This window comes from Saccopteryx bilineata, chromosome 1, assembly GCF_036850765.1.
Source record: "Saccopteryx bilineata isolate mSacBil1 chromosome 1, mSacBil1_pri_phased_curated, whole genome shotgun sequence".
NCBI classification, from domain to species: domain Eukaryota; kingdom Metazoa; phylum Chordata; class Mammalia; order Chiroptera; family Emballonuridae; genus Saccopteryx; species Saccopteryx bilineata.
In genome coordinates this window covers 205,131,076-205,157,219 of record NC_089490.1, presented here as the reverse complement: position 1 = coordinate 205,157,219, position 26,144 = coordinate 205,131,076, and the positions used below count along the sequence as shown (strand labels likewise).

At 50.5% G+C, this 26,144-nt stretch overlaps 1 protein-coding gene across 5 annotated transcripts in view; it reads left to right on the top strand.

The window, feature by feature from the left end:
• LOC136307252 (bifunctional heparan sulfate N-deacetylase/N-sulfotransferase 3) overlaps nt 1-22,548 on the top strand; it is a 95,893-nt gene extending 73,345 nt beyond the window's left edge. For 3 of the 5 annotated variants that reach the window (XM_066233958.1, XM_066233955.1, XM_066233956.1), the window contains 6 exons: nt 4,004-4,127; nt 7,728-7,902; nt 11,215-11,385; nt 12,794-12,903; nt 18,711-18,813; nt 20,656-22,548. In XM_066233958.1, the coding sequence (XP_066090055.1) occupies nt 4,004-4,127; nt 7,728-7,902; nt 11,215-11,385; nt 12,794-12,903; nt 18,711-18,813; nt 20,656-20,775 (803 nt within the window). In that variant the 3' untranslated portion in view covers nt 20,776-22,548. Of the gene's footprint in view, nt 1-4,003; nt 4,128-7,727; nt 7,903-11,214; nt 11,386-12,793; nt 12,904-13,812; nt 14,515-18,710; nt 18,814-20,655 lie in introns of those variants that run through there. The other 2 variants (XM_066233957.1, XM_066233959.1) reach the window with 2 other exon arrangements.
• Nucleotides 22,549-26,144: the final 3,596 nt, after the last annotated feature.

The following is a 26,144-nucleotide window of genomic DNA, read 5'->3' as shown; positions in this document are numbered from 1 at the left end:
CTGTCGTCACAGAGCTTTGTGGTGACCGACCCCCGTCTCTCTGAGGCATGGTACGTAAAGTGGCCTTTAGAAAGCAGGGGGCTGGGGGTGGGGTGGGGGTGCTCTCCCGCAGGTGCTCCACAGGCAGACATGGTAATATTATGGTCAGCCGCAGAATTACTTGTCATCTTAAGCTCAGTCAGGTTGCCAAATGTTGTACGTTACAAATCGCATAGGACATTGACCTTTGGAATGAAATATTTTATCTCCTTTTCATATGGAAATTGAATTTTCCCAGTTTCACAGGGGAACAGTTTACCTGCAATAAAATTCACCCATTTGAAATGCAAAGTATGCCCTGGCCAGTTGGCTTTGTGGTAGAGTGTCAGCCCGGCGTGTAGATGTCCCAGGTTCGATTCCCAGACAGGGCACACTGGAGAAGCAATCATCTGCTTCTCCACCCCTCCACCTCCCCCTTATCTCTGTCTCTTTCTCTCTATCTTCTCCTCCCACAGCCATGGCACAACTGGTTTGAGCGAGTTGGCCCAAGCGCTGAGGATGGCTCCATGGCCTCCACCTCAGGTGCTAAAGATAGCTTTGCTGCTGAGCAAACCCAAGATGGGCAGATAATTGCCCCCTAGTGGGCTTGTTAGGTGGATCCCGGTTGGGGTGCATGTGGGAGTCTGTCTCTGCCTCCTCTCCTCTCACTAAAATAATGAAATGCTCAGTGTAATGAATTTTGGAAACTGTACACAGTGGTGCCACCTCCCCCACATTCAAGATACAGACCTTGTCTCCCTGAAATACTCCCCTATGTCCCATCCAGTCCTCCTCCCGCCCCCACCCAGCCACAGCCAACCACTTCCCTCCTGAGAGCTTGCCTTTCCTAGAATCTCATGTACTGTAAATGGAAGCATCAAGTATTTATACTTCGTCTTAGTGTCTGGCTTCTTTCTCTTAGTGTGGCGGTTCCAAGAGCCATCCCCTGGCTGGGGGCACCAATATTTTGTGAAACGTTTTCAGTGAACAAAAGTATCTTCATCCATGTGAACATCAATTCTATAAAAGTTAAATATCTTCACTTTTTAACTTTACTTTGGTCAAAAGTATTTTTTCTGAATCACTTTACACACGTGTGGAGCATCCAATTATGCAGGTATATTTAGTGTTTAACAATTATATATATAAGAACTGAAGTGTATGGATGGTTATTTGAATGTGTGCCTATGATTTTACACACACACACGACAGTTTATTCAGACCCAAGAATATGTGTAGGTAAAGAGAGAATTCAGAACCACAACTTAATAATTTTCTGACCATTGATAAATTACATCATTCTTTTCCTGATGATGCAAACAATTATATCATCTCCATTTTTTTGTTGTTGTTTGTCTTATTCATGATGGTCATGCTGTTAAAAGCAAACAACATGATTTTATTACAATTCTTTAAAATAACATTCAGAAATAATGCTCTTGGTTGATCAAAGAAAGGAATTAATCTGCTTTCTTTGTTTCACATGTTAGTAGCCATACTTTCTACCCTTACAAGGTTTTATTCTTTTTGTTTTTTTAAATATACATTACTGAATTTTATATCAATAAGTTGTTATTTAAAGTAAAGAAAACGAACTACTATTCAGATATGGAACTATTCAGGTGCCTCCACATAAGATACCTCATTTACCCCCCATAAAACCCAGATAGCTGAGTATTTTCTTTCTCACTAAAAAGATAAGAAAACCAGCCCTGGCTGGTTGGCTCAGAGGTAGAACGTCAGCCCGGTGTGTGGAAGTCCTGGGCTAGATCCCTGGTCAGGGCACAGGAGAAGCGCCCATCTGCTTCTCCACCCCTCCCCCTCTCCTTCCTCTCTCTCTCTCTTTCCCTCCCGCAGCCAAGGCTCCATTGGAGCAAAGTTGGCCCCAGAGCTGAGGATGGCTCCATGGCCTCTGCCTCAGGCACTAGGATGTCTCTGGTCACAACAGAGCAATGCCCCAGATGGGCGGAGCATCGCCCCCTGGTGGGCATGCCGGGTGGATCCCGGTCGGGGCGCATATGGGAATCTGTCTGCCTGTCTCTCTGCTGCTCACTTCAGAAAAATACAAAAAAAAAAAAAGATAAGAAAACCAAGACTGGGGTTAGATACTTCTCTTTCAAGTTCACACAGCTGATCCGTATTAGAAAGAGAACTCCTGATCCTAGAATTATACCTGCTCTAGAAAGATTTACTCCACTGTGGATTTCAAAGAATGGTGCATTTTTCTCCCAATAAGTTATAGATTGTGTCCCATGTTTCTGTTAAGTCAGGGATGTTCAGTGTGCTGAATCAGAAATCCTGGGTTCAGGCTCAACTCCCTGTGTGATCACACACACTCACACACACACTCACACTCTCACACACACTCACACACACACTCACACACACTCACATACACGCTCACACACACACTCATACGCTCACACACACACACACACCCCAGCCACTGTGATGATTGCTGAGGTTTGCAAACCACTGTGTTAAGTCAAGTTGTGAAGAAAAACAACATTTTTGCCCTGTTTCCCATAGATGACTACATTTCATTCCTGTAGTTATCTGTGAGGGGAGACAAAACGTCTGTTGTCAGGCTGAGGTATCATCTGGGAAAACTGCCTCTTCTCACTCATCTTTTTCAGCAATACTGCTGGTAACTGAGTTATTTCAACAGTTTTTCTGTTGTGCTGATACAGTAGGTTTAAGTGCAATACTAAATAAAGCTTATCGGAGAGATAAGAAAATTCCAAACTTGACACACAGCCACAGGACATTGCTGCTAAGCAAAATTAGAATGGCAGTTTCTCCAGGCGAGAGAAATGCCATCAGGACTGGTCTGATGACCGCTGCTAAGCTATTGACCAGGTGTACAGGGAGCAGGTCCTGCCCCCGACCCAACTGTGTAATGGCGTAAATCACAGCCGAGCAGTGAGACAGAGGGGGCATTACCCTCTCAGAAGTACTGAGTGCAGAGGCCAGGAATATCTCTGTATAAATGCAGTCACCACTCAAGCACCTGCTTCAGTCTCCAGCTGACGGAGCTCAGACTGCCCTGCCTTCTCCCCTCGCGGGCCAACAAAGCCACATCCTGAACCCAGAATGTGGGCTCTAACACACTGATTATATGGTTTATGACATTGCGCACTTGTTAAAAACTCACACTCTTTGTGTGTGTGACAGAGACAGAGAGAGACAGAAAGAGGGACAGATAGGGACAGACAGACCGGGAGAGAGATGAGAAGCATCAATTCTTTGTTGTGGCACCTTAGTTGTTCATTGATTGCTTTCTAATGTGTGCCTTGATTAAGTGCAAATTCTGTAAGTGATGTCACTGAGAAGGGGCACCAATGTGTACTTCACATTTAGCAATTTACATAATTTTTTACACTATTTTTCAGGACTGCATAAGTACATTCAAACTGGAACAGACTGGTTGAAAAGTTAAAGTCTGCCTCAAGTTCAGTGTCCATAGCCCTCAGGAAGCACTTTATAGGAAGAATGCAAGTATTGATTTACTTAATGTAATACCATCTATTAGATAGGGACATCTTTTGTCCATGGGGCGCTTTACTCATGTTAGAGTATCTGCAGGTCCAACAGGCTTCTTCACCCCCAGAGAAAGCCCACGAAATAAGCAAGGCAGGTGGTTTTCTGCCAACAAAGCCAAGATGAGGAGATGCGGTAACCAAAGCCACCCCCCAAATCTGTGGTGGAGCTGAGCTGGAGCCCAAAAAATCAGCTCTTTGAACCCCACAACAGGCTTCTTCCTCCAATCACACTAGCTTCGCACTGTTAGAGTTTGCTGCTTTTTTTAATTGCTGGCTGCCTCTTCACTTTAATTCAAGGGGTCACTTTAATTCAAGGAGTCTACCTCCGGGTGTCTGACTGGGTCGCTGTACGACGTCGTGCACTGGTGACTTTGCAGTACTGACGAATAGCAGGGTGCTGTGTATGCGTTGAACTAACCTGTGACTCTCTGCTGTCTTTGCAGGAACCACTGCTCTGCATCTGTTCCTGGCCATGCACCCCTCCATCCTTAGTAACTCCCCCAGCCCCAAAACCTTTGAGGAGGTACAGTTCTTTAATAGAAATAACTACCACAGGGGGATTGATTGGTAAGATGGGTTATTAGTATCAATCTAAAAGTATTATGTACTGTGCCTCCTGTACAATTAGCACCCACATTTGTAATCGTAAAACGTCCATAGCCACCAACGAGGGCTGTCCTCGGCGCCTTTGGCGTTGGCTTGCATAAGAGAAGGAGCACAGACAGGACTGATAGCAAGGTTTTCTCGGTGTCCACGGGGATGCGGGGGTCCCCAGAAGGCCCGCTTATCAGTCATTACAGTTTGCATTCATTATCTTTACTGTTGGTGATTCCGGACATGAAGTCAGGAAAACACTTTCATAGCTTGCTCCTGTATGTACTTTCTGTTAGAGAGAGGCCACCGTCCACATACGTAATTTCCTGTTTTGTTTTGGCATAAAAAGGAGATACATAGAACTAGAAATGTGTGTATATTTCATGAGTGATGAAAGCCATAAAAAAAAATATCAACACAACACAAAATTTAATTTTTGGCCTCTGAATTCAAATTAGAAATCTATCAACCATCTGAGGAAAAGAGTTGAATTAAAAGTTTCAAGTATCTTATACACACAGAACGCAGTCATAGAGATACAGCGCTGCTGTAGGAACAGGGGGCAAGCATGTTTCTCATCAAATAAGCCTACAGGTCTTGCTGTGAAGACGTCACTTCTGAGCAGAAAGTGGTATAACCGAGTGGAATTCTCATAAAATGTCTAGAGCACGGACCTAAGTATTTTGCATGTGTTTGAGCATAACACGTGCTTATGTATTAACCTCTGCTGCCCAAATGTACGATCACCATTTTATAAAGTGTAATGCCCTCAGGACTGGCGGGGGGGTCATCTGAATGGGAAGATGTAGAAATGGGTCGAGAATCCCCTGAGCAACTACCAGGACTGGCATACATCCCAGCTCCTCAGTCATGCTTGACATCCACTCGGGTCCTGTGTAGGAACAATAGTGAGAATCTAGAAAGCACCCACAACATCAGCTGCCTTTCGAACGCCAGCTCAAATGCCCGAGCCCGTGGAGGGAGGACGGTCGTGTCAACCCTGGGATGGAGTGGGGAGGAACCCCAAGTCGGGGTTCCCTGGAACTTGGGAGCATCTACGAGAATAACCAACAAGAAAGAGAAAGCCGTTCGCGAGTCAGCACTTTGCGGGGAGGGGTCACCCATGGGGACGGAGAGTCCGTAGAGCAGTTTACAAAAGAGATGTCCTAAATAAGCAGAAAGCGATGGGGCCATTAAACATCTTGATGATGACTCACTACAGACACCCAAATGGCAGACACTTTTGACTGGCAAATTAGACATTTGGAAGAGGCAATTAGCACAAATAGCAAATAATCGTAACTACAATTGTCAGTGTATTAGCAGTAACGACAGCTTTGCGCTCAGCATCAAACGCATTCTGTTCTCAGACCGGCCGTGCCTCTCTATGAAGGGTCAGCACCTTGGCTGTCCCTCTGGGGGCTGCAGAGCCACCAGGTTGAGGATGACGTGCCTCAGGGTGACAAGGTCCCTCTCCAGAGCCCACCCAGGCAGTTAATCTGCACCCGGTCTGCTCTGCTTGGAGAGCCAGGTAAAACCAGGGCTGCCTTCTGTGACAGTCAGCCTCACACGGGCATATGCCCCAGCAAAGCAGGGAAAATAAAATTTAGAAAACTCCAATGTGGATGAGGCTCTGGCCCTTTGGTTCAGTGGTAGAGCGTTGGCCCAGCATGTGGAAGTCCCGGTCAAGGGACACAGCAGGTTCAATTCCCGGCAAGACACACAGGAGAAGCACCCATCTGCTTCTCCACCCCTCCCCCTCTCCTTCCTCTCTGTCTCTCTCTTCCCCTCCCACAGCCGAGGCTCCATTGGAGCACAGTTGGCCCAGGTGCTGAGGACGGCTCCATGGCCTCCACTTCAGGTGCTAGAATGGCTCCATCTGCAACAGAGCAACGTCCCAGATGGGCAGAGCATCATCCCCTGGTGGGCATGCCGGCTGGATCCCGGTTGGGTGCATGCGGGAGTCTGTCTGTCTGCCTTCCTGCTTCTAACTTTGGAAAAATACAAAAAAATTTTTAAAAATAACTCCAATGTTAATGAGATGATAGCCAAGATTTGCAATCAGAAGATGTACAAAAAATGATTCTGCATCCAGTTAAGTTACATATGTTATGGTTTGAGAATTAATTTTCATAATTGCATGGGGCCACCGTGGAGGGCTGGCATGGAGGTGGACAGCCATGGAAGGCGGCAGCTCATGTTCAGAGCCTCTCCACGTCTCCATCTGGCTTCGAATAAAGTCACTTGGAAATACTCAGGGTCAACCCAAGTAGCAAAGAAATGTGGAACATTGCGAAAATCACATTTTTCGGTTAAAAAAAAACAAAGTGCTGAGTTGTTATGGAAACAGTACGGCTTTACATGAGGCAGACATTGGCTTTTAACCCCCAAACTGTTCACCCAACTCTCGCGTTTTGCTGAATCGTTGGATAACCTGAATCCCATAGTCTCCCGGTGTGGACCTGTTCCCAGCCTGGCAGCATGAAGCTGAGTTCTGTTTATGTACTTATCAACCCAGACGACACTGCTCAGGTACCAGTAAGGACCAGCCATGGCTGCAGGTGAACGTGGCGTGGACCCCCCAACGTGTGCCCTGTGAAATCACGGGGTCCATCTGAGAGCCGCAGATATATGAGTGGGTGTTCTGGCCCTTCCGCTGCGAGCACACACCACAGCCGGGAGGGCGGGCAGTTTTCAGAAAGTAAACGTCCTCTGAGACCAGCACTCTCTGCTCTTCTTCTGTGACCTGTGGAACCTTCCTCCGAATAAGCAAGCTTGAGACATGCTCGGACCAAGTAAGAGACCAAGAGGATTAAGCGCCCCTGGAAACCAGGGTGAGCTTCCACAGGAACACGTGTCCTGACATCGGGCACCTGCTGTCCACATCACGTGCACCAGACAGACAGCGGATGGGACGCTCCCTACATGTGTGTCTGCCGCTTTCCTCCCCACAGGATGCCAAAGGGACACACTGCCATGAGCCAGTTCCCAGAAACATAAAAGGCTTTCTTCACTGCCCAGAGCTTTAAGACGTGACTTGGTCACACCAGCCACACTGTGCAGTATGTGCCCTGCTGTCCTACCGGAGGCTGTCTTGTGTTAGACTACTAAAAGGAAACAACACAGTGCACAAAGCAGTCACGACACCAATGTTCACGACCCCCTTGTCCACTAGCGATGAACTCCCCGGTCGTGGGAGCCCAGCCTCGTGGCGGCTTAGGAAGGGAAGAGGGTGAGGTGGAGGGTGAGGCCCCGGGGACACGTAGGAAGCCTTTACAGGTTGCAGAGGCAGTCTGATCACTGTCTACATTTTTGTTATCTACCCTCATGGCTCTTTTCCATATTAGATGCCAGGCAGGCAACAGGGAAATGGATTTAGGGAAGCGTTTTCAGACCCAATGATTAGGGCGTGGTCCCTGCATTTTCCCCTCGCTAATTCACACACAGGACGAATGCCCCAGAGGGAAGGCTCTTGCAGAGGACACGTGATAAGTCTGTAGACACCTCCTATGTCTTCGTCCCGGGGGTGAGCACAAGCCGGAATCCGATCTGGGGAAATATTCCTTTCCGCAGGTACATGGACTTCTTTCCAGCCCCCTCCAACGTCACCACGGACTTCCTCTTTGAGAAGAGCGCCAATTACTTCCACTCAGAGGAGGCGCCCAGAAGAGCCGCCTCTCTGGTCCCCAAAGCCAAGATCATCACCATCCTCATTGACCCGTCGGACCGAGCCTACTCCTGGTACCAGGTAAGGAGACCATAGCGTCCAGCAGGTGCAAGGGGCATAGGCAGACTGGAGGGCAGGTGGTGTTCGGCAATCGTCCCCACCTCAGGGGGCAAATACGAAAGTATTTGCTTGCGAGGTTTTATCTCTGCAGAGGAGTGGACACGTTTTTCTTTGCAGCCAGAGAGAAACTAACTTGACTAATTGTGTGCCCATTGGGTTAATTTATGGAGTAAAATGCATTCCTGCGATGAAGAAACAAACACATCACAAACTGATCCTGACTGATGTATAGCTGTGCTTTTAGACATCTGCATTTTAAAAGTAAAATGCTATAGTCATTTAAAGTCCTTATGTTTCTCCTAAAAAAAAAATGTACAATCTCAGTTTGACTTCCGAGGAATATACATAATTGATCCCCTCAGAGAAAAAGGCACAGGTGCCCCCTGCAAAGGGCAGAGAGTCGATATTTCAGGCTTGGCTGGCCAGGGGGTTGGTCTCTGCTGAAATCCCACCCTCGTATTTTGAAAGCAGCTGTAGAGACTGTGTCAATGAATGAACCCTGCTGTGTTCCAATAAAACTTTATAACAAAAAGGGCAAAACCCACTTAGCCCCGTGGGCTGTCGATGGATGACCCTGACCCTAGAAAAGCTTACATAAGGGCTTGTGCTGAAAAGAACAATGGAGCAGCAAAATCAGATGTAAAGCATTCTTCACATCGGGAGCCAGCCGGTCCAACCCTGCTTATGCGAGCCGTTCTCAGACCTTCATTGCTCTTGTGTCTGATGTCAGTTAGAACCGAATAATCTCTTTGAACTAAGTTAACAGACTAACAAAAACCCTGGTCTAGTAAATACATTTTGCTTTAATGAATTATTAAAAAACAATTTAAAAAACACAAAAACAACTGCTCCATTGACATTTTAATCACCAAATGGGAAAAAGGTTTAATTAAAAGCCATCAGAAGTTAAATACGAGAACATAAGATTAATTGAGTGCATGTGCTTAGTCTCTGGGATCCTTGCTTAACTCTTCCCTAGCTGGGTAACTTAAAAAACCGCTCTCCTGGCCCTGGCCGGTTGGTTCAGCGGTAGAGCGTCGGCCTGGCGTGCAGGAATCCTGGATTTGATTCCCGGCCAGGGCACACAGGAGAAGCGCCCATCTGCTTCTCCACCCCTCCCCCTCTCCTTCCTCTCTGTCTCTCTCTTCCCCTCCCACAGCCGAGGCTCCATTGGAGCAAAGATGGCCCGGGCGCCGGGGATGGCTCCTCGGCCTCTGCCCCAGGCGCTAGAGTGGCTCTGGTCGCAACAGAGCGACGCCCCGGAGGGGCAGAGCATCGCCCCCTGGTGGGCAGAGCGTCGCCCCCTGGTGGGCGTGCCGGGTGGATCCCAGTTGGATGCATGTGGGAGTCTGTCTGACTGTCTCTTCCCTTTTCCAGCTTCAGAAAAATACAAAAAAAAAAAAAAACAAAAAAAAACCCGCTCTCCTGGTATTGATGTGCTCACGCCTTCTTTGAGTAGCTGTAGTGACTGATGGCCACGTGTAAAGCACTATCCTGAGTGCGATTAGAAGATAATAAAGGTGTGCATGACACTCGAGGCCGCTCTCCGTGGAATTGGAGAAATGTGTGTAAATCACCAGTGTGTAGATCAAGAAGTATTAAGGGACAGACAGACGGCTACCGAGTGGTGGGGCCCATCTGATAAAGACCACGGGGAACAGCAGGCTAGGCACCTTCATTGGCTGCAGCAGGGGGGCTCATCCACCAAAGGAGTTATACTGGGGCATCTCCCTAAAACTGGGAAGGATTTGTAAGGGGAGAAACTTAGGTCAGATTAAAAATGGAGTGTTTTGATTGGCACCAAAGCCGGCTCAGGCGTGTGTAAGGGGGTTATCAGCTGGTCAGGGCTGAGAAGCCGTCTGAAGGCCCTGTTTCCTTGGCAACTCGAAAGTTAAGATAAACCCCATATCGGAAGCTCTGGATCCAAGCAGAAACATGGCTCCCTGTCTCCAGGTGAGACAGGGGGTTCCTCTCCCACTGATAGGATTCCAAGTAGGTAATTTCCTGGTGATCTCAGATACTAGGGAGTCAGGTTCCTCGGCACAGGGTCTTCTTATGGTTGAACAAAAGCGGTTTCTCCAGCTTTGCAACAGGAAGAACGCAGTACCAGGCAGGTTTTGTGGCCAGGGCGGGGGCGGGGTCACGTGCAGCAGACAGGGACCTCAGGCCTCATGACAAAAGCCCACCTGACGGAGGGAGGTGCCTTGGAAAGCACAAAGCCACAACTGCCCGCTGGCCATCCAAGGCACACCCCTAGAGCCATCCCTGACATCAGCAGGAGCCCCCAGCTGCAATGATGGCTTTGATTCTGCGTCCTTCACTTTCCTACTGGGTGTGTCACCGGAGGAAGAGAAATGAGCCCTGTGACTCAGAAAGAAAGAAGAAAGTCGTAGCCTGGCACCCACTTAGACCTTGAAACATGGGGACTTGATCGAAAAGGGGGTTGCAAGACTGCAGGCTAACGAAACACCCTGACTCTCACATATAAATCACACGCAGTGGCCCGGCGGGGTGTGTGCAGTGCAGCCGTGTGAATCTCAGCTACTCCGAACTTGCTGTTCAGGTGCGGTCACGCCATGTGCCCAGCCCTGAGCCCGAGTATCTATGGGGCGATTCAGGGAAAAGGGGATTTCCTCAGACCCCCCTCCCTGAGCCACTATGAAACATTTCCCTGTTGGGGTTGCCACTTTCTGCATTTTCTATACAATAGACGACCCCCATTCATTGCCAAGGTTACCGCCAGGTAAAGTAACGTGGGCTTTTGTTCGTGAGGTGCACGTGATTAAAGCTGGGGGTGTCTGTGCGTGTGATTAAAACTGGGGGTGTCCTGCCATCCCCCACTTCAAGTAGACAACAGAGCATCCCCAGGGCAGCAGGACCAACCTCGTGGTGGGTGTGAGTTCCATGCACTGTGACACCACTGCACGTGACAGATGCTTTGCTTATTATGGGCTCCAAGGGGGCATCCACACAACTAAAAAAAGTTTACTTTTGGAATGAAACATGTATGCTAAGCACTGGGCTCCGTAAACTCGATTAAGGAATCCTATCAATAAGAATTTAGCGCCCACCAGAAAATTCTTCAGAAATGCCTTCTCCTCGGGGTCCCAGCTGGAATTCCTGCTGCTCTAGGAACAGAGTTCCATTCTTCTCCCTGCCCCACCCCACCCCCACAGGGAAACAGCCACTCCTCCCTGGGCCTGGAGGCCCCTCAGGAACTGGCCTGTGTGCTGCGCCTGAGCTGCAGGTCTCACCATCTCCCTTCCCTTGCAGCACCAGCGGTCCCACGAGGACCCCGCCGCCCGGAGCTTCAGCTTCTACCAGGTGGTCTCTGCGGGGCCCCGCGCGCCCCCTGAGCTGCGGGCCTTGCAGAAACGGTGTTTGGTCCCAGGCTGGTACACCAGCCACCTGGAGAGATGGCTCCTGTACTTCCCCCCCTTCCAGGTAGGTGCAGGAGGGACTCACCTGGCGGCAAGGGCCCTTACCTGGGTGGCTCTGCCCCCCACCCCACCCCGGGATGGAGAGAAGTGTCACCTCATTCAGACAGCCACCAGCATTTACTCCTTCTTTGTCAATAATGAGGCGGTGGCCATGGATGAAGAGGAGACCGAGGTAGAAAGTTGGTTCAGCTTGCTTTCTGAGAGCGTTCCAGGATCATTCTCTGGGCTCGGGTCCCAGCTCCCATCCTTCCAGACTGCTAAGTGCTCTGACTGCTTCGCATCCCCAACTCTGACTCAGAGGGGAGAGCAGTCGCCCCTTCCACCAAGCAAGGCAGAGGCTGTTTAGCTGAATTAAGTGTCGTCATCTCCCTCTGCACCACCTTGCTGAGTTGGTCCCAGGTTGTCCCTGGCCGCCTGCGCCTCTCCTCTGCTGACATGACGGAGTCACAGCCAACTTCACAGCAGACGTGCCCGTGTGTCCGGGACCATGTGGTCTGGTTCAGTCTCACAGCAGCGGCCGCACACATGGCTCTCTGAATGTGCATCATGGTGGTGGAAAATGTAACAATGCAGTTCCGTGGTCATACTACCCATGTTTCCACTGCTCTGTTAGCCACCAGGGGGATGCCACACCACCCATGTTTCCACTGCTCTGTTAGCCACCAGGGGGATGCCACACCTGGGGAATGTGACGGTCTTCGCAGAACGCCGGACGGAGCAGTGCTGGTCTGGGCTCAGTAGAGACATTGGCGAGGACATGTGAGAGAGACTGGCACTGCTGCTGGCTTGGTGGCAGTCCCTCACGGTGTCCCGTCACTCCTCTCGCGGGGCCCGCCCCCCTCCACACCAGAGCCAGAAGCAAAGTCTTCTGCTCTTCTGCTCAGGCCGTTGGCTGAGGAACTATTGTCCACGTTCGGGTCTCTGGGAATCTCTTATTCTGTCACCGGATTAGCAAAGTATTCCTTCAGACTTGACGGTGCTCCCCCTTCGAGTGGCACCTTGGAGAACGACGTGTCCCCTGTGTCATTACATGAGGTCTCCTTATAACCCTTTCTGTCTAGAGCACGCCTTCCCAATGCGAAGGAGGGAGTCTGAGATTTGTAGGTTTTAGACTTGTTCCCATTTGTGATTTTATAGTCACGTTTCCTAAGCTCCCTCGGTCCCCTCCAAGGGTTCTTCATTTGTTTGTTTTCCCAGTGTCTGCAGAACGCCTCCGATTAATCCGTGAGATTTGCAGCTAGCTCCCAGTCATTAGCGAGGATGGCCTGGTTTAGTCTAAGAACAGTGAATGCCAATCCCCTGGGTGCCGACCTCTTGCTGAATAAATTCAGGGGGTGGGAGAGTTTAATCGTGCTGTTCCATGCCTTTTCTCAACGTCCGCTGCCTCTTTTTTCTTTTCTTTGGTGATTTAGTTGCTAATTATCGACGGGCAGCAGCTAAGAACAGACCCTGCTCCCGTGATGGATGACATCCAGAAGTTTCTTGGAGTCCCTCACCATTACAATTACTCGGAAGCTTTAACGTAAGTTGCTGTGCTTGTGGCTCTCTTGGGGTTCCAGCAGAGAACTGGGTTTAAAGAAACTGTCATTTGGGGACACGATTGTCAGGTCCACTGTCCCGCACACACTGGTTCCAGCCCAGGTTCACGTCCAACGCTCAGGGGAGAACGCTTAAGCCATGTGGCCGAGAAGGGTCCTGACTCCTTGGTCTATTTCTAACGAGGAAAGGTTTCCCCGGAAGGGAAGTCGAGAAACAAAACCACCGTCGTGAACCTCGAAACCAACCACTCACCGTACAGGAGGCTACCTGTAAGTTTGGGGGTGCTGAGGCTATTTAACAGACAATGCTGGGATCCCGTGGAGGCCTGAGAGGTGGTCAGCCAGCGGTCTGTGAGCAGGCTTCTCCCTCCCTTCTGCAGGGTTAGGGGACAGTGCGTGACAGCCAGAGCACCCGGCGACAGGGCGCAGGCAGAGGGAGGTGTGGGGGCGTGGCCATGAGGCCCACAACCACGTTTGACTCTCTGTCTGACTTGTGACCTCCCCGGCGGGGGCCTCAGCGGTCACCGCTCTGGTGTGGCTTGCTCTCACTGGTCCCCTCTGATTCTCTGAGGCAAAGGCTCCACTGGGCAGGGACCAGGCTGAAATAATCAGGGACACCAGGACTTAGGAGGCAGTTCTGCTCAGGGCTGTGCAGACGTCAGGGGAGGGGGACCTCCTTACCTGTGCACCCCCCTCATCGTCGGAACCCTGACTTGGGGTATCACTGAGTGTGCCCAGTGAGACCTGCTTCTCACTGTCGCTGAACAAGGTTTGGCCACCAGACTGACCGGGGTCATGTTTGTTCCTGTGTCACCTGCCTGCAGCCACTGGAAGACACCGAGTTGGACGAGGCAGGACCTGACTCTGATCGTAAAATATGCACTTAATTCTAGAGTCCTGGACGGCACCTTGAAGAAACTTGAGAAGACTGGACTGTGGGGCTCTCCCTGCGTGTGTCCACAGAGATCTCGGGCCTGTGGGTCCGCAGGGTCCTCTCTCCCTGCACTCTTGATCCAACAGCAGTTTCCAAGATGAAGGGCCGGGTTCCTTGGCTCTCAGTAGCCGTGACGGTCAAGTGTTGGCAGAAGAACACGCAGTGCGGTCCAAACCACACTCAGAGACTCGTGGGAGAAAGGCGTTTGGGTTTCAAGCACGAGTGAGTCTGGTGGACTTGAGTTCTGAGCCTCCATCCTGGAGTCTCTGCCTTTGTTGGCTCCACCAGCCTGCTGACCTCTGAGGTTTCCAGGCCACGAGGACTGGGGGAACTTGGAGGCGTGGACCCCAAGAGTTCCCACACAGGAGCGAGCCCTGGGGTTAGGGCTTCCAGCTTGACCTGAAGGAAAGTTAAGGGACTTCCGCTTGCAGTTGGAAATTCCAGTCCTCTTTCAGCTTCCTATCTTCCCAAGTATCTCCTCAAGGAGAAAGCTGTCATTTCCTAAGTCAATTTTCTGTTTCACGTGGGCTTATCTTGGGTCCTTGTCATTGAGATCGAGCAGAGGAACACTGTATTTCAAAAAAAAAGGGGTGGAGTGTTCTGTAAAGACACGCTCTCCCTCCCACAAGGTAGGCCCGTCCCCACGTCCCATCCCGTATGGTGTACAGGCCCTCTGCACCAACTCAGGCTCCGCAGCCAGCTCCTCCCCCCCCCCCCCCTGTGGCCCATGGTGCACCTTGGGCGGGGCAGGATAGAACTGCCTGCCGTGGGATTCTCTGGACCTGCTGGGTGCTCAGGGAGTGAAGCTGCAGGAGAAGTCACATGTGGTCTCCTCCGAAGGCCCCGCATCCTGTCCTGGCGGCTGGCCCAGCACAGCCTGTCCGTGGAGATAATGGACAGCCATTCAGTCTCTCCTGGAATGTCCCCTCTTGTCAGCCACCCGTGGGCCAGACACACCTCGTCCACAGTGGCAGTGTGCCTGCTGCTGGTATCTGGAATTCCATGTCCCTGTCGGGAGTCTAGATCGGTCAGGACACTCCGTCGCCTGTGCCCTTTGTCCTTGCCCTCGGCGACTGGTGAAGGCAGCCGGGCTGGGAAGCTGCTCCGTGGTGCCCGACATGCTGGGGATGTGCGGGGAACGAGACGCATGTTCTCGGGACTGCCACTTAGCAGTTCCCATTTTTCCTGCTAGGGACAGTGCATGCAGCCTGTCTCCTTGGCTCTTAGAGAAGACGCGCCGGAAGCCCTCAGGGGTGCGGGGAACGGCTGGCTGACGTGGATCCTCAGCTGACTGCGCACATCAGCTCAGCACACAGCCGAACCCATGAATGGAACCAGGTCTCCCCGGAGGGCCCACCTCCACAGTCACGGCGAGAAGGAGCACTCCCATTTAAGAGGTCTGTGATCTGATTATCCTCGACAGAAGAGATTCCACTTTCCAAACTGTCTTCAAAGAAAAGGCGGGAAGTTTCTCCTGTCAAGAATAGGGTTCATCCCTCTCCACCAGCACCGAAGACAGGGTGACAACTTCCACCAGCGCTTACGCGGTATCGGAACGTCCCATCATGTCTTGACATGACTTAATACTCATCACGGACATCGCAGGACCTGCTGAGTATGTAAACATAAGACCTGAATTTCTTAATCCACGTGGGGGGGATTGCAAATAAGCAGGATAAGCTTTAAACAATCTAAATGGGAACCTTCTCATTCAATTAAGTAAATGAACACTTTGTAATGCTTGCTCAATGTGACGTCAGTCCCTACCTTGTAGATAGGATCAATATACAGGCATTGTCTTAGCTTCATGGTTTGGGTCATCAAGTGGTTTACTGATCATATGAGAGAGAGCAGGGGAAATAATGCTTAGTGTGGACGTGCACTGATTTATAGAAGCTGAAGTGAAAAAAGAGAAATTTTCAATGTTCCCGTGAGCATATCCGTTTACAATGACACCGGGCCATCAAGGTTCCCAACAGGTGCGGTCACACTCGGAAATGCCAGTGAGTGAAATCCCGGAACCTCTTGCCTTGCCTCCTCTGTCACGTGGCCAGTTTGTTAGCATGAGCAGAACCAGGGTGAACCGTGTGGGGAGTTAATGTTAATTTCCGGGAAAACTGTTGGTGATAAAGGGGTGATAAGGAACAGAAGACCCGGGGCTGAACGAAGACACTGAGTTTGTTTTGTCGTGTGGATGGGGCTTCGCAGAGTGACAAAGAACCTGTGCTGCTTCCAGACTCAGAATGTCTACTGCATCTTACATCACTTCCCCCCAGCGGCCGGGTGGGTATCGCCCAGGCCTCTGCCGCCGGGCCAGAGGAGTTCAGGTAAAACTGTGCTGCCCTAAAACCTCCCTAAGTAGCAGAAGCAGCAGTCACAGAAAAGCCGTTGGTGACCCAGAAAAGAGAGCTCAGATGCAAAGTGGGGAAGAAGGAGAAAGCTGTCTGTTCCCATTTCTTAGGATGGATTTGTTTCCTAAAGTGGTTGTAATGTTTCAGCATAGAATAGATTCAGATGTTGCAGGTTGGAATAGATTCAGATGTTGCAGGCTGGAATAGACCCAGATGTTGCAGGTTGGAATAGACTCAGATGTTGCAGGTTAGAATAGACTCATGTTGCAGGTTGGAATAGATTCATATGTTGCAGGTCGGAATAGACTCACATGTTGCAGATACACTGTACACGCTGTTTCACAACAACACTGCGTGGCAGGTACCACCAGCTCCGTTTTTCAGCAAAGAAACTGGGGCTCAGGATGCAGGACTGGAACCCAGCTCGTCCTCTGCAGCGATGTGGCCACCCCCTTACACTCATCAGATTGGGCCAAGATGGGAGCACCTGAGAAAAACAATGTTGCATGTTCCCTAATAAATAACACACCAACAGGAAGTATTTCCCTTTAAAAAAACTGAAACTGGACAAGGGGCTTTGGAAGGTGCCTCCAACTTGATTGCAAACAGAGCCTGTCCCACAAGACACACTGACCCTCATCCGCACCACAAACGTGTAACCATGCGGGGACGCAAACAGAAATACCCCCAAATGTCTGTCATCCCAAAAAGACAGTAGCCCAGGTGGGCGAGAACGTGGAGAGACAGGAACCCTCCTACGCAGCTGATGGTGAGGTGTGCTCCGTGGCTACTCTGGAAAAGCAGTTTTTTGGTGTTTATTAAAATGAAGCAGACGTGCACAGACCCTCCGGTGCACCCCCAGGAGAAACAGGAAGCCCTCAAAGACCGGTTCACCACGGCACTTTCCTAACAGCCCCACACTGGAACCAAGCCACACATCCACCCGCTGGGAAACGGATTAACAAGAGCTGGCCGAGCCTCACAGCGAGGGGAACAAGGAACTCTCCAGAAGAGACAGCTTTAGAGAAGCAAGCAGACCAGTGCCAGCCTGGTGGAGGGTGGGGGGACCTCCAGGATGGACTGCCCCGGTCTCTAAGGGGTTGGGGCGGGGTGGGGGGAATGTGCCGCCCCTGGACTGTGGGCGGGAGTTGTACAACTACAGAGATTTGTGCTGAATGGCACACTGACAATGGGGTGAGTGTCATGATGTGCAAGTGATACCTTCAAAGAGCTGCTGTCAAAAGCAAAGCGTGACAGACTTTCCCTTTTCCCTCTTTCTTTCTTGCTTCACTGTCATTGGGTGCACATTCCCAGAGCCCCGCCCACATGAGGCTAAGTGCCATAAAATGGGAAGAAACCTCACTCCAGATCATTAAGGGGTTATAATGAAACATGGTAGTGAACTATAATATAAATTTTATTTATTATTTATTTATTTAATTCAGTGGGAGGAGGGGAGGCAGAGAGACAGACTCCTGCATGCGCCCGACTAGGATCCACCAGGCATGCCCACCAGGGGTGATGCTCTGCCCATCTGGGGTGTTGCTCCATTGCTTGGCAATCAAGCTATTTCAGTGCCTGAGGTGGAGGCCATGGAGCCATCCTCAGCCCCTGGAGCCAACTTGCTTGAACCAGTTGAGCCATGGCTGTGGGAGGAGAAGTGTGTGTGTGTGTGTGTGTGTGTGTGTGTGTGTGTGAGAGAGAGAGAGAGAGAGAGAGAGAGAGAGAGAGAGAGAGAGAGAAAGAGAGAGAAAGAGAGAGAGAGAGAGAGAGAGGTAAGAGGGGGAGAAGTGAGAAGTGGAGAAGCAGATGGTTGCTTCTCCTTTGTGCCCTGACTGGGAATCAAATCTGGGACTTCCATGTGCTAGGCTGACAATCTACCGCTGAGCCAAACAACCAGGACCTAAAATATAAATTTAATGTGCCACCATTACTCTGAGTACAAAATGATAGCACGGAGGTTCAAGTTTACAGGGGCTGTTCCTTTGACACAGAGCCCGCAGCAAAAACAAACAAACAAACAAAAAAACAACAAGAAAGTAGCTTTGGAACAGGATTAAATATCTGTTGCTGGAGAATCCTAAAGGTCATTTCTCCACGCTGCCCCTAAACACTTTCTCTCCTGGGTCCTGTGATTGCATGGCACCAGCACTCTGTGGGACCAGACTTGTGCAGGTGGAGCCTCCCTGGTCACTGTTAAACCCCGGGAAGGGGGAAGAGTGGTCCTAATACTTACAGAACATTTTCCTTCCAGAGGCAAGGGCGAGGCTTATTAATTTCTATTAATAGGAGGCCTTCTGCTGACAATTTTTCTGTTAGGAACCTGGCAGTCACACCAATATGACAGATGGGCCAAGAATTCAGAAGCATGCCAAAGACTTCAGGCACAGGGATGTGGTCCAACACAGGCCAATTTCCCTGGTTACAGATCAATACCCAAATAAAAATACTCGTTTTGGGGGTCATTCTATCTTACACATTGCTTAAAAAATATTTTTTTTTTTAGATTTGATTCCCACAAAGGTTTCTGGTGTCAGCGACTGGAAGAGGGGAAAACAAAATGTGTGGGGGGGGGCAGAGGGCGGAGACACCCCCCAATGGACCCGCAGGTGAGTGACAGCTTCACACACAGACTCACTGAGCGAAACCCTGGACAGGAGTGGATCCAGTGGCTTAGGAAAGGGCGTTAAAAATCAAAGTCCAGCCTTTCTAAAAAACTAAAGGTGGCATTTGGCGTTCAGTGCTTCTGGGTGACCTGTTTTGATTTTTCCAGTGATCTGTTGTCACCTGTCAGGCAAGAACGAAGGAAAACTCTAGGGTTTCCCACGTTGACTCAGAACAGAGAAGGCAGCATCTCATTCCAAAAAAGAATGATACAGCCACAGAAACAGTAGCACTCAAAGCGTTAGCTGAATCCCGGGCAGGAAATGGATCAAGTGGAAAATGAAAAAAAGGACCAAAGGCTCTCCATTTTTCCCCCCCACTAAGTCTCTCCGGAGTAGTGAGCATGGCTGGCATAATAACTACTGGTGTGCTAAGGCTGTGAACTGTCAACGGGCCGCTAACACCCTTGCCAGGTTTAGAAATGGTGCCCGCAGGGCCAGCCAGTTAGGTGGTTGTGCCAATCCTTACTCTCAGAAGGTTCAGTCCAAACACCAGAGGGAGAACCGCAGCCCAGTTGTTCAGTTCTGTCCCACATGGGGACATGGGCAGCCAGCAGGCCAAGCATTGTTCCAGGCAGGGCTTCCATCACAAAGAGAGACAAGGCGAAATGAGCCACTCAGAGAGGGTGCGCGGGGACCTCTGGACACTCAAGACTGTCCCCGGGGACTCCGGCTGCTCCCTGGCCTTCTGGTCCAGCAGGGGCAGGGCACAGAACAACCAGGCACCCAAGTGGGAGATATAACTCATCTCCACCTGAGTCTGGGCTGAAGTGCGCCAGCCGGGCCCGTGGGCTGAGCCGGACCAGAACCAGGCAGAGGAGACAGGCGCCCACATAGCCACACAGAGGTCTGGTTCTCTTCCCCGAGTCCCAGCGAGGCTCAGACGGAGCACCAGCGCTCAGTCCAGGGCCAGCGTGTTGTGTGAAATCATCAACGCAGGATGCAACCTTTCTCTCTGGCATTTAAGATGGGGGTGCCCCTGATGCCATTTAAAGGGAAGAGCACAGGGAGTTGAATAAAACCTTTCAGAAGCTTGAACCCGGCTAAGAAATCTCAGCCTAGTCTGAAGGGGGGAGGTGCAGACACAGACACGCCCCCTTGCAGAGTCCCCGACCACGGACAGGCAAGCTGCATTTGTCAGCCTGCCGATGGCGACCGACCGCCCCACACCTGACCGCATCGGTTAGGAGAACGTCCGCCTTCACTGATGTCAGGATAGCTTCCAGGGCATTCTTTTCCTTCCTCAGCTCACATAGCACAAACGTGCCAGCCTGCAGTCACCTGAGCACTGGCTGCACCTGCAGGGCTGACCCTCCAGTTTTAGTGTCCTGTCAGTGTCCATCAGTGTCCTGTCAGTGCCTAAGAGGAACCCACAGTATTCAAAATGTAAATGTAAATGAGTGACGGCAAAGCACCACGCTCGCTCCTGCTCCAGGGCCAGGACGGCATTCACAGAGTGTACATTACACACTGTCAGTTGTTACATTCTATCTCTAGCCCTCAGTCGAATAATTTTAACATTTAATTCTGCACATGAAATAAACCACTGGTTTCCTACAGAGAGCTCTCTCCCTAGGGAAACAGGGTGTAGACATCGGGTGGGAGTTCTGAAGAACAGAGTCCCTGCATTTATCTTGGGCTAAATAAATAGTCCACGAGCTCAGCTCAGGGACGACAGAGGTAAGGCCAGTCTGGGTACCATCAGGATGTGTGACGTGTGTGACGTGTATGAGCTGTGCTGTCACAAAGCCTAAAGCAGAGCACGCTTCCCCCCTCCCCGCCCCGCAGAGCAGAGCCTTCCTGTCCGGCTACTACCGGGACCACAACGTGGAGTTGTCCAGGCTGCTGCACAGGCTGGGCCAGCCGCTGCCCGCCTGGCTGCGGCAGGAGCTGCAGAAGGTGAGGTAGCACCAGGGGCCTCTGCTCCCACGCTCCTGCCTGGAGGGTCCAGAAGCTACCTGAAGGCCAGGTACAGCGATCCCTCTCCAAAGGAGAAAGCAGGATGGAGCTCCCTCCCTGTGCAGGCCGGTGGATGGTCAGAGGAAAGGAAAGGCACTGTCGCAGCTGGGGGTCTGGGGCCTTTCTCCTAACCTGTGCCCCAGCCTGGGCTCACTGCTGACGGCGGCACCCGGGCCTGGGCTCACTGCGGACGGCAGATGGCGGCGCCCTCGCGCAGAGGTCAGGAGCCACCAACAGGGACGCCAGACACACACAGGATGCCTGGTGCCCCAGTGACAGCCACACTCCCCCATGTGGACCAAGGCGGGGTCTCTGCCGGTGTGTATGTTTGCCTATACCTTGTTCTTTGATTCCAGAAAGAAAGCGCACTACGAAACAATAAGAAAATTAATGTCGCACAAAGTGCCCAAAGCCTAACACCCACGGCAGGCACTTCCCAAATAGAAATCCACCCGTGTTTTTCAAATAGCGTGAATCAGAATTTGCGTGAGATCAGAGGGGGAAATTGCTGTATGTAGCGGCTTTCCCTGCATCAACGAAAGATGACCACGGTGGCCCGGGAAACATGACCGTTTTTTCAGACACAACGTCCAGTGCATTTGTGTGGAAATCACTCACTCCGCATCCCGGCTCAGTGGTCATCCTGCTGTGAAGCCACTGGGTGGGGGAGAGAAACACACTGAGTAGCCCACATGGCAAATACTCATGTCATGTGTGCCCAGGGACTCCTGTCATAGGGAGACACTTTCGGGTCTGAGGACGGGCCGCTGACAGCCGTGTCCCCTCACTCCAGGCCGCAAGTCCTCGGCCGTACCCCCTGCCCTGCAGAGACACCGGCGCAGACGCTGCAGTGTGAGCCCGTGCCAGAGACAGACTGACCTCTAAGGGTAAATAACATTTTTTTTAAATGTTCCTCAGAACAAAACCTGTGACATGAAAACCAAGGACAGTTTTCTCTAGAGGATGTTACGTTATATTCACCTATATTATAGAAGAACTACATTTTATCAGATAGTTCCAAATGAAGTTGTACAATGTAGAGATTTGTAATAACAAAAAAAAATTAATGTAGGATTGCTGATCCGACAGTGGCAGCGAGCGATACTTTCCGTATGAGACAGAAAAGAAGGGAAGCAGGTCAGATCCCCTCGTGTCACTGTCCTGGAACACAGCGGGACACGGTTACATTTATGGAAATTAATAAATTTATTAGATTAAATGAAGTACAGCAATGAACCAGGCACAGTCTTTCAAACATATTTACTGGTCAATTTTAATAACTGTATGAAAAACAAAATATTCAAACAGAAAGACTGTCGTACACCTTTTCTTGTGTTAATATTTACTCAATCTTTAAATGTACGCCACCCAGAAAACACTTAGGTCATAAATAAATATATTTCCTGCCACAGTCACATAGCCTTTATAAAATGTGCTCAAAGGTATAATTAGAGAAAACAGACCCGCGAGGAAAATGGATAGCCCAAAAACTTTTACAGTCGGCACATGTGAAGCTGTATCCACGATTCACTAACAATAGAACAGACTGAGGTCCTTCCCTTACTGTACATTTTTAAATTACATTATTATTATTATTAATTCAGTGTTTCCTGAAGTTTCATGTGCCCAAATGACACGAGTTCCTAAACAAACAAGCTATCAGCACAAAGAGTTGGCGAAGGAATCCGTTTTAAGAACCCCCCCGCCCCGTGTCCCCCACCCCGCGATCCCCACTCCCCACCCAACTGTAGGAACAAACTCAGCGTCATCTGGGTGAGCATGGTGAGCTCAGGCTTCGGGCTCTCTGCCGCCATTCCCGAAGCAGCGATGCCCACTGTGCCCAGACCATGAGCTCGGGGCACTTACAAAACTGGCCGAGGGGGGTCCACCATAGGGGACTAGACCCCGGGTGTTACATACAGCCCCCTGTTCTCCCTGTGACAACATGTCTACTGATAAAAAGGGGGGGATAGAAAACAGATACATTTATGTTGTCATGACGAGATGGGCATTGAAACTTCTGAACAAAGCGGCTGACAGCATGATTTTGTCTCCGTTAATGGGGTCAGCCGGACAGCTCACCCTGTAAGGTCAACATTAAATTAAACGTTGCTTGTGTGATGGAAGGAGGGAAAGGAAGAGATCACACCAAAATCGATTCATTCGCAGTCCGGGGGGTTCTGGTCCCTAGAGCGGAAGACCCAAGAGGACTTCTGGCAGCGCTGTCTATGGGAGGCGGCGACATCTAGTTCTGGAGGCCGAGCATACCTCCACACCCTCCCGCTGGCTGGGAAGGTGTTCTGAAAGTAAAAGGACCCATGAAAATGAACGAGAGGAATGGGATTTTAAACTAGCTTTGTATGGAATTCCTTTCTCATGGCTTAAAATATGAAACTTCCTCAGGACAACGTGAAACGGTTATTTCCATGTTTATAGCTGTGGTAGTCTTGTCATTCACATTGAATGAAAATTACTGGAAATATTTTCTTTCTTTGGGTTTTTTTTTAAATTAAAAGAATAATAAGAATAAGAATAATAATAACCTGGACCTAATTCTGATATAGCATGGTATCTCCCTGTGTACAACAATAAACTGTGATAAGAAAATGGAGAGTCTGGGCCTGGTGATTATAAGTTACAAGTAGTCAATGGACTCTGTGCTCACCTGGGACAGAGGAGGAGGAGGTGGTCAGAGGACGGAGAGGCCACTAGTCTGATTCTGAACGGGTCAGCATGTGGAAAACATCCAAGGAGGACACAAGTAAGTTTACTGTTACTAATATAACCTTTCAAGGATTCTGCTAATCATTTCTTTCTAGTTCTAATAGACATAAAGCAGCTCCTTGGGTCACTCGTGGGACCCCAGGACAACCCCAAGGCTGTCACTTCATAGACTTGAAAGATCATAGAAATTCTTATTCCCAAGACTCTCCTCTGCTCCCCATAAGTGCTCTTCATTCCTCTCGAATGAAGTGCTAGCTGGTCTCTCTTTTATTAAAAATCTAGTAAAACCATCCATACAGGAAAAGGGGGTGGGGAACTTAGACATTTATCAATATTTTCCACTAATTTTCTCCTCTCTATTAGAGCTGCTTCCTTTTCTGGACATCAGAGCCTCTCTGGTCACACCCACCCTGTCCGGTGCTCCCCTGAGTCCTGACAGCTTGTCTCCCACAGACGTCTCCCATCTGGAGTACGCCTCACCCCAGTTTGCTAGGTCAATACTCCACTTTGTGTTCCGTACAACGAGTGACTGTTTAATAAACCAGCCCCATCAGTGTCACTGGCTTATAATGACATAATCTCATACCTTCCGGAGATCCTAGCCCTGCAGTTTCCCGAAGATTTGTCTCAGCTGGAGGCTCACTGGGGAGGAGACACAGACTGCTCAGACATTTCTGTCTGAGGGGGTTTCTCTCGTTTCATCTCACACTCTGTACCTGAGCTCCATTGTCCAAGCTGATCTGCTGCTTCCCGCCTACAACACTGCTGCTGCCCACTTCTGATCCACCCCACGCACGCACACCCCACATGCATGCACACCTCATGTGCACACACCCACTTGCACACACACCCCACGTGCACACACACTCCACGCAAGCACCCCCCACGTGCACACACACCCCACATGCACACACACCCACGTGCACACACACACACACCCCCCACACACATACCTCATGTGCATGCACACCCCCACACACGCACATCCCACAAGCACGCCCCACAAGCACAGCCCCACATGCACACACACCTCATGCTCGCAACCCCCACGTGTACACATACACCCCATGTGCACACACACACCACACACACACCCCACATGCACACCCCATGTGCACACACACCCCACACATACACACACCCGTCCCCAAATATCTGGCAGTCATGGGAAGGGCAAGAGATACTTGTGGGGGATAATCCTTAAGAAATTATTTGGGACTTCCAGTCAAGGTGGTGGTGTGGGTGAGTGCAGTACTCAAATCCTCCCACATTCACATCAAAATTTCAGCTAAACTGCAGCACAACCATCATTCAGAACCACCTGAGATCTGGCTGAATGCAGGGCCTACAACTAGGGGCATAAAGAAGAAGCCACACAGAGACAGGTGGCCTCTCCTGGGCACCTCCAGGCCCAGTACAAGTAGCAGCCATCTGCACATCACCCCGTAGCCTGTGCTAGGTGGCCTCAGGCAGGATACAGACAGTGGCTGACCTCGTACCTCCCAGAGGTCCCAGAGCCAGGGCGCCTAGTGGATAGCTTCAGGCCACACTGGATTACAACCCTACCATCACCACACATGACACACTCAAGGGGCTGACTCAATGAGCACCAACGTCCCACTGAAGCAAGTCCTGCTCTATAGGGTCGACTTCTGCACAGCAGCTCTTCTGTCACAATCACAGCCGGTCCTCACAGCCAACCATCCCAGAGATCAGTCCCTCCCAGGGACACCAACAGCAATCAAGGCTCACACAACAGGACAGTGCACACAGACCACCCAAGCACACCTGGAATGCCCAGGTCGGGTGACAGGGGAGGCTGAGCCACTGGGCTCTACAGGACACTGACTACACAGAACCACTCTATCAAGTCTGGGAGACGTAGCAGCTCTACCTAATATTTATATATCAAAACAAACACAGGAAGCGGCCAAAATGTGGAGAGAGAAACAGGTCCCAAATGAAAGAACAGGAGAGCTCTCCAGAAAAAGAACTAAGCAAAGCAACCTATCCGATACAGAGCTCAAAACACTGGTTATAAGGATCCTCAAGGAACTTAGAACTTCAACAATGAAATAAGAAGAATAAAAAAAGACATAGAAACCATTAAAAAGAACCAGTCAGAAATGAAGGATACGGCCCTGACCGGTTGGCTCAGCAGTAGAGCGTCGGCCTGGTGTGCGGGGGACCCGGGTTCGATTTCCGGCCAGGGCACATAAGAGAAGCGCCCATTTGCTTCTCCACCCCTCCTCCTTCCTCTCTGTCTCTCTCTTCCCCTCCCGCAGCCAAGGCTCCATTGGAGCAAAGATGGCCCAGGCGCTGGGGATGGCTCCTTGGCCTCTGCCCCAGGCACTAGAGTGGCTCTGGTCACGGCAGAGCGATGCCCCAGGGGGGCAGAGCATCGCCCCCTGGTGGGCAGAGCTTCGCCCCTAGTGGGCGTGCCGGGTGGATCCCGGTCGGGCGCATGCGGGAGTCTGTCTGACTATCTCTCCCCGTTTCCAGCTTCAGAAAAATACAAAAAAAAAAAAAAAAAAAGAAATAAAGGATACACTAACTGAAATGAAGAATAATTTACAAGGAACCAACAGTAGATA